At 42.0% G+C, this 12,297-nt stretch overlaps 1 protein-coding gene across 1 annotated transcript in view; it reads left to right on the top strand.

The window, feature by feature from the left end:
* The window catches only part of yata (N-terminal kinase-like protein yata), an 882,319-nt gene that overhangs the window by 181,443 nt on the left and 688,579 nt on the right, over positions 1 to 12,297 (top strand). The window contains exon 6 of the mRNA XM_067140315.2: positions 11,383 to 11,697. Within this exon, the coding sequence (XP_066996416.2) occupies positions 11,383 to 11,697 (315 nt within the window). The remainder of the gene's footprint in view (positions 1 to 11,382; positions 11,698 to 12,297) is intronic.

Genomic DNA, 12,297 nt, shown 5'->3' with positions numbered 1-12,297 from the left:
TCTCTTCTTGCGATACATCATTTCCTACTTTGACTTTCTGAACCCTTGAATTTAGAAATGTTTTTATCCAACGTGTAACCCTTACGTCCAATCTTATTCCCTCCAATTTGTTTAATAATATTCCATGTTCCACTCTATCAAAGGCTTTGGAAAGATCTGTTGTCGTTTGAGTCATCAGTCCATAGACTGGTTTGATGCAGCTCTCCATGCCACCCTATCCTGTGCTAACCTTTTCATTTCTACGTAACTATTGCATCCTACGTCTGCTCTAATCTGCTTGTCATATTCATACCTTGGCCTACCCCTACTGTTCTTACCCCCTACACTTCCTTCAAAAACCAACTGAACAAGTCCTGGGTGTCTTAAGATATGTCCTATCATTCTAACTCTTCTTCTCGTCAAATTTAGCCAAATAGATCTCCTCTCACCAATTCGATTCAGTATCTCTTCATTCGTGATTCGATCTATCCATCTCACCTTCAGCATTCTTCTGTAACACCACATTTCAAAAGCTTCTATTCTCTTTCTTTCTGAGCCAGTTACTCTCCATGTTTCACTTCCATACAATGCAACGCTCCACACGAACGTCTTCAAAAACATCTTTCTAATTCCGATATCAATGTTTGAAGTGAGCAAATTTCTTTTCTTAAGAAAGCTCTTCCTTGCTTGTGCTAGTCTGCATTTTATGTCCTCCTTACTTCTGCCATCGTTAGTTATTTTACTACCCAAGTAACGATATTCATCTACTTCCTTTAAGACTTCATTTCCTAATCTAATATTTCCCGCATCACCTGCCTTCGTTCGACTGCACTCCATTACTTTTGTTTTGGACTTATTTATTTTCACCTTGTACTCCTTACCCAAGACTTCATCCATACCATTCAGCAACTTCTCGAGATCTTCTGCAGTCTCAGATAAAATAACAATATCATCGGCAAATCTCAAGGTTTTGATTTCTTCTCCTTGGACTGTGATTCCCTTTCCAAATTTCTCTTTGATTTCCCTTACTGCCTGTTCTATGTAAACATTGAAAAGGAGAGGGGACAAACTGCAGCCTTGCCTCACTCCTTTCTGGATTGCTGCTTCTTTTTCAAATCCTTCGATTCTTATCACTGCAGACTGATTTTTATACAGATTGTAGATAATTCTTCGTTCTCGGTATCTGATCCCCATCATCTTCAGAATCATAAATAGCTTGGTCCAATCAACATTATCGAATGCCTTTTCTAGATCTACGAATGCCATGTACGTGGGCTTGTCCTTCTTGATTCGATCCTCTAAGATCAGACGTAAAGTCAGGATTGCTTCACGTGTTCCTACATTTCTTCTGAAGCCAAATTGATCTTCTTCCAACTCAGCTTCAACTTGTTTTTCCATTCTTCTGTAAATAATACGTGTTAAAATTTTGCAGGCATGAGATACTAAACTAATGGTGCGGTAGTTTTCACACCTGTCAGCACCGGCTTTCTTGGGAATAGGTATAACAACATTCTTCTGAAAATCGGATGGGACTTCTCCTGTCTCATACATCTTGCACACTAAATGAAATAACCTTGCCATGCTGGTTTCTCCTAAGGCAGTCAGTAATTCAGAGGGAATGTCATCAATTCCAGGTGCCTTGTTCCTATTTAGGTCACTCACAGCTCTGTCAAACTCTGACCTCAAAATTGGGTCTCCCATTTCATCAGCATCAACAGCCTCTTCATGTTCCAGAACGAAATTATCTACATCTTTACCTTGATACAACTGTTGGATATGCTCCGCCATCTTTCTGCTCTGCCTTCTTTCCCTAGAAGTGGTTTTCCATCTGAGCTCTTAATATTCATACACCTAGATTTCCTTTCTCCAAAGGTTTCCTTGATTTTCCTGTATGCAGCATCTACCTTTCCCAGGACCATACAGCCTTCGACATCCTTGCACTTCTCCTTCAGCCATTCTTCCTTAGCTACCTTGCACTTTCTATCCACTTGATTCTTTAATCGCCTGTATTCTTTTCTGCCCTCTTCATTTCTAGCATTCTTGTATTTTCGTCGTTCATCAATCAGGTCTAGTATCTCCTGAGTTATCCACTGATTCTTAGTTGATCTTTTCTTCCTTCCTAACATTTCTTCAGCAGCCCTACTGACTTCATTTTTCATGACTCTCCACTCTTCCTCTATAGTCTTTCCTTCAGCCTTTTCATTTAGTCCTTGTGCAACATGTTCCTTGAAACAATCCCTCACACTCTTTTCTTTCAACTTGTCTAGATCCCATCTTTTTGCATTCTTTCCTTTCTTCAATTTCTTCAACTTCAGATGGCATTTCATGACCAACAAGTTGTGGTCAGAGTCCACGTCTGCTCCTGGGAAAGTTTTGCAATCCAACACCTGGTTTCTGAATCTCTGCCTAATCATAATGAAGTCTATTTGATACCTTCCAGTGTCTCCAGGTCTCGTCCACGTATACAGCCGTCGTTTGTGGTGTTTGAACCAAGTATTGGCAAGGACTAAATTATGATCAGTGCAGAATTCAACCAGCCGACTTCCTCTTTCGTTCCTTTGTCCCAATCCAAATTCTCCTACTGTACTACCTTCTCTTCCTTGGCCTACCACTGCATTCCAGTCTCCCATCACAATTAGATTCTCGTCACCTTTTACATATTGTATTAAATCTTCTATCTCCTCATATATTCTTTCGATTTCTTCATCATCCGCTGAACTAGTAGGCATATAGACCTGCACTATTGTGGTGGGCATTGGTTTGGTGTCTATCTTGACGACAATAATTCTTTCACTATGCTGGTCGTAGTAGCTTACCCGCTGTCCTATTTTCTTATTCATTATTAAACCAACTCCTGCATTTCCTCTGTTTGATTTTGTGTTGATAATTCGGTAGTCGCCTGACCAAAAATCTTGTTCTTCCTGCCAACGTACTTCACTTATGCCAACTACATCTAACTTTAGCCTATCCATCTCCCTTTTCAGATTCTCTAACCTACCACAACGATTCAAACTTCTAACATTCCACGCTCCGACTCGCAGAATGTCAGTATCCATCTTCCTGATGATCGCCCCCTCTCGTGTAGTCCCCACCCGGAAATCCGAATGGGGGACTAGTTTACCTCCGGAATATTTTACCCGGGAGGAAGCCATCATCAGTACATCATTCATACAGAGAGAGCTGCATGTCCTCGGGAGTTAGTTACGGCCGTGTAGCAGTATCAACACAGCTAAGCCATGTTGAGTATTATTACAAGGCCGTATCAGTCAATCATCTAGACTGCCGCCCTTGCAACTACCGAAAGGCTGCTACCCCCCTTTCGATGAACCATTCGTTAGTCTGGTCTCTCAACAGATACCCATCCGATATGGTTGCACCTGCGGCTCGGCTATCTGCATCATTGGGACACGCAAGCCTCCCCACCACGGCAAGGTCACATGGTTCGCAGAGGAGGTGGAAAGATCTATGGCTATGCAATCTAACTGACCTCCTGAATCCAATTGATCTGGTATGTCTTGCTGAAATCCCACCAGTTGTGCCTCACAAAAAAAAATTCTTTCTAAATCCATACTGGCTCCTCATGAACCAATTTTTATCATCACATATCCCTCTGATGTACTTTGATATTAAACTCTCCAGTATTTTACAAACTATACTGGTCAGGCTGATTGGTCTGTAGTTCTCTGGTTTCCTTTTATCACCCTTTCCTGTATAAATTGTTATTATTATAGATTCCTTCCATTCCTTTGGTATTACATTATTATTTATGACATAGTCAAAGAGAAATTTTAAATAAGGCACTATGTACCACCCCATTGTCTTTAATACTTCCCCAGTAATTTGATGACTTCCTGCTGCTTTTCCTTGCTGAAACAGTTGAATTTCTCTGAGAATATCTTCATTTGTGAATGAGAAGCTTCTTGTTTCCCTCTGTCTCTCTCCCTCACTATCTTCTGTTTTGGTTTCCAACTCCTGACAGTCATCTACTGAATCTCTGAATTCCATACTAAATAGGTTTGCTTTCTCAGTACCTGTTAAATAGTGTTCACCCTCTTCTCCCTCCATTGTAGGAATTTGGATTCCTTTTCCTTTTTGATTCCTGATATATGAATACAGCTTTTTCCATTTCCCTTTGTGGTCATTACCCTCTTGAAGTATGCCATTCATATAATTCTCTTTTGCTTCCTTTTTCACTCTATTCAGTTCCCTCATTAGCTGTTTTCTAGTTTCTCTACTCTCCCTACCCTCTTTGATTTTCCTGTTTACTATTCTACATTTTCTTTTTAATTTTCTTATTTCCCTTTGATAATAAACAGGGTCTGAGGTCATTTTACCCTTCTTAACAGGTACAAATCTCTTCTCTCCTTCCCAAATGATTCCTTTAAATTTAGCCCAAAGTGTATCCACATTACTCCCTTCACTTATCCAACAACTGAATTGTAATTTAAGGTAAGTCCCAAATTCATCAACTTTAGTTTTTCTGTACAATTTCTTGTCTTGTGTAACCCTCTAATTAAGCCTTTTTGGTACGAGTCCTACATCCATTATTACATCCATTATTCACGCCATGCTCAAGACATTTAGGTATTACACAGTGACAAAGATTTTTTAAACCATTTGTTAATATTTTTTTCACTTCTATTTTATTATTCGACCATCAAGTCCTTAACTTGTAAATTTTGTAAGAATGACTTTTAAGCACCATCATGTTGTATATTTCATCCAATTAATGTTATTTTATTACTAATGGTCTATATTTTGTATTAAAATATATATATCTTTGTTCATTTGACCTATTGTGGCTGATGATGGTGTCCAAAGACATCGAAACCAGTACCTAATAAAAATGTTATGATCTTATATTAGCAACATATTTTGTATTGATATAAGGTGATCATTTGTACTCTCCTTTATCGTATGTTAACATACCACTTAGTCAAGCGGCCGTCTTCTTTCTCCCATTTCTTCCCAGTCCAAACTTTGCAACATTTTTGTAACTCTACTCTTTTGTTGGAAATCACCCAGAACAAATTGAGCTGCTTTTCTTTGGATTTTTTCCAGTTCTTGAATGAAGTAATCGTGGTGAGGGGTCCCATACACTGGAACCATACTCATGTTGGAGTCTTACCACAGACTTACATGCCTAAACACCCTCATAACCATGTGCAGAGATCTGTACCCTTTATTTACAATCCCATTTATATGATTGTCCCAATGAAGATCTTTCCTTATATTAACACCTACATACTTACAAGATCCCCAAAAGGAACTTTCACCCCATCAACGCAGTCATTAAAACCGAGAGGAGTTTTCCTATTTGTGAAACTCACAACCTGACTTTTAACCCTGTTTACTGGACAGGTGGAGAGAATATTTCGAAAACCTTCTCAACATAAAAGGAAATATTCGTGGTGGTGTCGTGAACAACCGAGCTCATCGGAAAGAGGAAAATGCTGTTGGTGAAATTATGCTTGAGGAAGTGGAAAGGATGGTAAATAAACTCCATTGTCATAAGGCAGCAGGAATAGATGAAATTAGACCTGAAATGGTGAAGTAAAGTGAGAAGGCAGGGATAAAATGGCTTCATAGAGTAGTAAGATTAGCATGGATTGTTGGTAAGGTACCTTCAGATTGGACAAAAGCAGTAATTGCACCTATCTATAAGCAAGGGAACAGGAAGGATTGCAACAACTATCGAGGTATCTCATTGATTAGTATACCAGGCAAGGTATTCACTGGCATCTTGGAAGTGAGGGTGCGATCAGTCGTTGAGAGGAAGTTGGATGAAAACCAGTGTGGTTTCAGACCACAGAGAGGCTGTCAGGATCAGATTTTCAGTATGTGCCAGGTAATTGAAAAATGCTACGAGAGGAATAGGCAGTTGTGTTTATGTGTCGTAGATCTAGAGAAAGCATATGACAGGGTACCGAGGGATAAGATGTTCCCTATACTGGGGGACTGTGGAATTAAAGGTAGATTATTAAAATCAATCAAAGGCATTTATGTTGACAATTGGGCTTCAGTGAGAATTGATGCTAGAATGAGTTCTTGGTTCAGGGTACTTACACGGGTTAGACAAGGCTGTAATCTTTCACCTTTGCTATTCGTAGTTTACATGGATCATCTGCTGAAAGGTATAAAATGGCAGAGAGGGATTCAGTTAGGTGGAAATGTAATAAGCAGTTTGGCCTATGCTGACGGCTTGGTCTTAATGGCAGATTGTGCCGAAAGCCTGCAGTCTAATATCTTGGAACTTGAAAATAGGTGCAATAAGTATGGTATGAAAATTAGGCTTTCGAAGATTAAATTGATGCCAGAGTTGGCAACAGTGATGACAGTACTCCTTATCAAGGCTATCAGGTACCAATTTAAAGTGTTAATGTAATTAGGAAAACAAATCCAATTTAATTGAATGTCAGATTGGTGAAACAAAGCCCGAAGAGGTAGATAATTTCAAGTATTTAGGATGTGTGTTCTTCCAGGATGGTAATATAGTGAGACCGAATCAAGGTGCAGTAAAGCTAATGCAATAAGCCCACAGTGCGATCAACAGTATTCTGTACGAAGGAAGTCAGCTCCCAGATGAAACTATCTTTACATCTGTCTGTTTTCAGACCAACTTTGCTTGACGGGAGGAAATGCTGGGTGGACCCAGGATATCTTATTCACAAGTTAGATGTAACGGACATAAAAATAGCGACAATGATTGCTGGCTATAATCTATTAGCTTCATAGTCCGTATTGACAGTTCATGCACACAAGTATGAAGGATGAGTTCTCCACCTAATCAGTACTTGGCATTTTACATTAGATATCTGAGCCTGACACCAGAATGTCAGTGATTCTTCATAAACTCTAAGAATTTCAACCTCGAGAAATATAATTTTTGAAATATGTAGAAATCATGGCGCCAGGATAAAAGCCCTTTAACCCTAAAACTGTACCATATTTATGTATTGTAACGTGTTGGCGGGGTAAATAAGTGTGTACAGAACCTGGTATCAACCTATTTCTAAGATTTATTAACTAAGCACTACAATTACAGATTTACACACACACACAGACGATAGCCGAGCCACAACTTACACAAGCACGCAGTTACACACTTACACGGTTCGCGCTCTCTCTCTTAGTTTCTCATGTCCCCTTTACAATGACACACACGCACAAACACACACACAGTCATCAATTATTTACAGTACACTCTCTCAGCCACTCATTTACACTCGTTAGCACTGTCTCGCAGGTCGTTATAGTATCCGCTGTTCACTCGATCCGTCGAACTCCGCAGTCTTCTCACGTCGGCACCCAGTGTTCCCCACGCACTACTCCAGAACACCCAAGGTTCATCTCCAGCAGCCGGCCCCAAGAGATACACACGCATAACGTCAACGAAACAGGAACGAGTCCTTGGCTCCAACAGGCAGATACTCCATCAGGCTGACACCTCAGCCCAGGCTATCACTGACTGCGCTCTTCGCTAACTCACACCAGTGAATTCAATCTCTCTCTCACTTACTCACTAACTCTCACTCTAACTTTCACTGACTGCAGGCAGGTCGTTCCTCTCTTATATAGCTGCGCCGACCCTTCTGGAACAGGCCGGATGTTAGATGTATCCAGGAACCTTGCGAGATGGAAGACTCCAGATTGATAGTCGAGTAATTTCCATCGTCCTCTGCTGTGGGACCGCGGACGGAGGCGAGAGGGCCGGCCTAGCTAGTGATTGGCGCGCTCGAGCGTAAGAAGGGTGGGGCCGATACAGTGACGCCCCCGGCGCGTAGCGAGTTGGGATGGCTCATGCTATAACCATTACATTGGCCCTTCCTTAAGGCTGCTCGTCCCGAGCTGCTCCACTATACGCTGCAATACGGTTTGCTCCCACCACCTTCCCATGGGGGATCCGCTGGGTCCGGTCGACGGTGTCCTCGTTCCCGTTGATAACGATCAGCAAGTCTTCGCGTGGTAGCCGGAACTTAGGTGGTTTTCCTTTCCTCCACACCAGCGTACACTTTCAGGGCTTGAGCGCCTTCGTAGTCCTCTGGTGTGATGCCTGGGACTGGTTTACTCGTCCCAGATTTAGCCCCGCAGTTTTCTTCTGGGGTGCGGAATTGGATGTTCGTACCGGCACGCAGCTTCGTGCCAGAACAAGTGTCCTGGTCAGGTGGCATCCTCGTTCGTTGGTCATCGGTTCATCTTCCATTGCTGCTCCGTCTCCTAGTAGGGGTCTGTCCAGCCTTGCCATTGCAATCGCTGCCTCTGTCTCATGGGCCATTGTCAGAGCCTCTTCGTAGTTCTGTTTCCTGCCGATCGTCCTCCCTGGACGGATCTCAGCGCCACAAAGTTTATCACCGCAGTGTACGTCGAGCACTCCCACAACCTCCTCGTAGGTCGAACCTGCGTTGTATTGTCATCTTCTGTACACGTAGTCTGGCGATCGGGTATTCAGCACTCTTCTTGGACGTCGATCCTGTCTCGAACTGGGTCTGGCATGTTCTCTTGGAAGTAATCCTGTCGTCCTGTAGTGTTTCCAACTACACGATGGTGGAGCCGCCGTCGCTACTAGCAGGATTCATTCGCGTCTCCACAGCCATCGTTTCTGCACGCAGGGCACTCGCTTCCACCATTGGGCCTCGAACTCTGGACTCCACAACCGCAGGCATCTCTTCAGATCCCTTCTCGTCCAGTTCGTTGTCATCCCGCACATCGTCATCGTCGACCTCGGTTTCGAGAGAGCGCACTTCGTTTTCTGCATTTAACTGCTCACTCTTCCGATCACTTAAGTCTTTTGTTTTCAAGCTCACTAAACTTGCTTAGAAAAATCTGAAGCTGTTCGGCATTCATTTCGCTAGTAGAAATTTCTGTCGACTACAAAATTCGCTACGAGGTACTCTATTCTGACACCAGTTTTAACGTAACGGGGTTATCCACTAGTTTATCACACTTGTCCATCCCACTTCTGACGCCAATTGTAACGGGTTGGTGGGATAAATAAGTGCGTACAGAACCTGGTGGCAACCTATTTCTAAGATTTATTAACTAAGCACTACAGTTACAGATTTACACACACACAGACAATAGCCGAGCCACAACTTACACTAGCACACGGTTACACACTTACACGATTTGCGCTCTCTCCCTAAGTTTCTCATGTCCCATCTACAATGACACACACACACGCGCGCGCGCGCGCGCGCGCGCGCACACACACACACACACACACACACTCTCTCAGTCACACTCGTTAGCGCTGTCACAGTCCACAGCCTACACGTCAGTCTCGCAGTTCGGGATAGTATCCGCTGTTCACTCAATCCGTCGAACTCCGCAGTCTTCACACGTCGATGCCCAGTGTTCCCCTCGCGCTACTCCAGAACACCCAAGGTTTTTCTCCATAGCCGGCCCCAAAAGATACACACGCACAGCGTCAACGAAACGGGAACGAGTCCTCGGCTCCAACAGGTAGATACTCCATCAGGCTGACACCTCAGCCCAGGCTATCACTGACTGCGCTCTTCGCTAACTCACACCAGTGAACTGAATCTCGCTCTCACTCACTCACTCACTAACTAACTCTCACTGACTGCAGGCAGGTCGTTCCTCTCTTATATAGCTGCGCCGACCCTTCTGGGACAGGCCGGATGCTAGTTGTATCCAGGAACCTCGCGAGATGGAAGACTCTAGATTGATAGTCGAGTAATTTCCATCATCCTCTGCTGTGGGACCGCAGACGGAGGCGAGAGGGCCGGCCTAGCACGTAAGTGTTGCTCGTGATTGGTGCACTCGAGCGTAAAGGGGGGTGGGGCCGATACGGCGACGCTCCCGGTGTGTAGCGAGTTATCATGGCGGACGCTATAACCATTACAATATCTTAACGTTAAGTATTTTTTAGTATGGTGGCATTCACTAACATGTTTTTCAGCATTGATATAGACTGAGAATAAGCTATGGATCTGTAAACAGGTTACTGAACCTATTATTCTAATGAATACCATGTCCCCGCACATTTGCTGCCCAACAGTGTACTTTGAAACATCTCATAAAACCATTGGACATAGTGTTGGCATTTAACATAGATATTCGAACTTAACACCAGAATGTCAGTGATTCTTGATAAACTCTTAGAATTGTATCCAATTTCAACCTCAGCAAATATAATTTGTGAAATATGTAGAAATCATGGGGCCAGGGAAAAAGCCCTCTCACCCCCAAAACTGTACCATATGTATATATCTTAACTCTAAGTATTTTTTAGAATACTGGCATTCATTATTTGGTTTATTTTCCGGGTTGAACCGTGTTGTTGTAGTCTGTACATCACGAACAGTTCGCCGACATTTGGAATACATTGCAGTATTCTTTGTCAAGGCGACTGAAATACCCCTACTCGATCCAAGGTAATCAGTCTTCCAGGCAGCAATCACACATGTTTATTTTAATGGCATTCTTGTTTAACTTTAATTTTACTAGTATTTATTCTGTACAGTCACTATTAAGCAGGTTCTTCAACAGCTGAAGGTGACCTATTTACAGGTTGAAACCGGTACTGTCCTTTTATGTAAATAATATTGACACTATGTAAAATAAAGTATTGATTAGGTGGAGAACTCATCCTTCATACTTGTGTGAATGATTGCTGGTACAATCAAGTGGGAACAATGGCGGAAGGGTACTCATAATGAGGAGATAAAGGCTATGTTAGGAATGAACTCGATGGATGACGCTGTATGCATAAACCGGCTTCGGTGGTGGGTCATGATTATTACATGTAACTAATCTCATGTGTCATGAGACGAATGGAGGAGGATAGGTGACCTAGGAGAATAATGGACTCTGTTATGGAGGGTAAGAGAAGTATAGGGACACCAAGAGACGATGGTTAGACTCAGATTCTAATGATTTAAAGATGAAAGGTATAGAACTAAATGAGGCCACAGCACTAGTTGCAAATGGAGGATTGTGGCGATGTTTAGGAAATTCACAGAGGCTTGCAAACGAAACGCTGAAAGGCGTGACAGTCTATAGTGATGATGAATTATTTATGTATGTATGAACTGAAAAGTGAGAAATTACTCATGCTGAATATATGAGAATTGATTCCAATAAAAATTCAATATATAGGATTAGAGAAGAATGTTAAAGATGATTAGGAAAAAATGTGACTTGACTGATAGGCCGTGAGAATAATTGAGGGAGGGCAATGCACAAATATGATAAACAGATTATAGTACATGTAATGTACAATGGGTACATGCAGATGAAGAGATTTGCAGAATGTAGGGTGGCATGGCATTTGATGACTACTATAAAAAATCTTGTCTATAAATTGACTATTGAGTTGTTTCAAGAGATGTTAAATATTATGTAAGTGAGGTGATAATATAGAATTATATTGTTTTTCAGATTCCAAAGCAACTGAGTGCAGTATATTGTGAACTGGTTGGTGCTAATCCTGCCTCACGCCCAAATCCTGCTGATGTAATTACAAGATGTCGAAAACTTGGAGGATACTTCAAAAATGATTTAGTAGACACGCTGCTATTTTTGGAAGAAATTCAGATAAAGGATAAGAGTGAAAAGAATCGTTTCTTTAGTTCCCTTACAACTCAGTTGGACAATTTTCCAGAAAATGTTTGCCAGCATAAAATCTTACCTCAGCTTATAACAGCATTTGAATATGGGGATGCTGGCTCTGCTGTTTTAATGCCTATGTTTAAGGTCAGTATTATTTTATATAATTGTGTTTCAATGCATATGACTCACTTTGCAAACATTGGTATGAATTAATCCATCTAATCCATTTGTGTGGCTAGATAACGTGGCAAGGTGGCAGACATTCTCCAAATGTAATGCAAGTTCAAATGGCACTATACAGCCTGACACAAATGCACAAGCTCAACCAATATTTCTCTATATAGAAGGTACAACATTAATTAAAACCACCTTTCCAATACATTACAATCCTTACATTTAGGATATAAACATTATACAGATGTTAGAACTAGGACATGTTTCACTTATACTTTGTAAGAATCATCAGCTAGAACACGTTCAATGCGGATCCCGCGCTGGGCGCGTGACCCTACTTTATAAGCCTAGCGCGTCATGGGACAGTTGCTAGGAAACGTAAATCACAGGTTTTCTGCATGGTGAGAAAGGCTCTAATTGTCATCCCGCACATCGTGTAAGTCCAGTCTACTAGCAGATTCATCCGTAGCCATATTTGCGCATGTGTATTCCGTTTCCCGCGTATTTCCTCTCTGGAGTTGTCGTCATACGTCATCATTCATTTATGGGATCTTTGAGCAGCAGGACCAC

The sequence above is a fragment of the Anabrus simplex genome, chromosome 2 (assembly GCF_040414725.1).
Source record: "Anabrus simplex isolate iqAnaSimp1 chromosome 2, ASM4041472v1, whole genome shotgun sequence".
Taxonomy (NCBI): Eukaryota; Metazoa; Arthropoda; class Insecta; order Orthoptera; family Tettigoniidae; genus Anabrus; species Anabrus simplex.
This window is presented reverse-complemented; position numbering and strand designations above follow the sequence as displayed.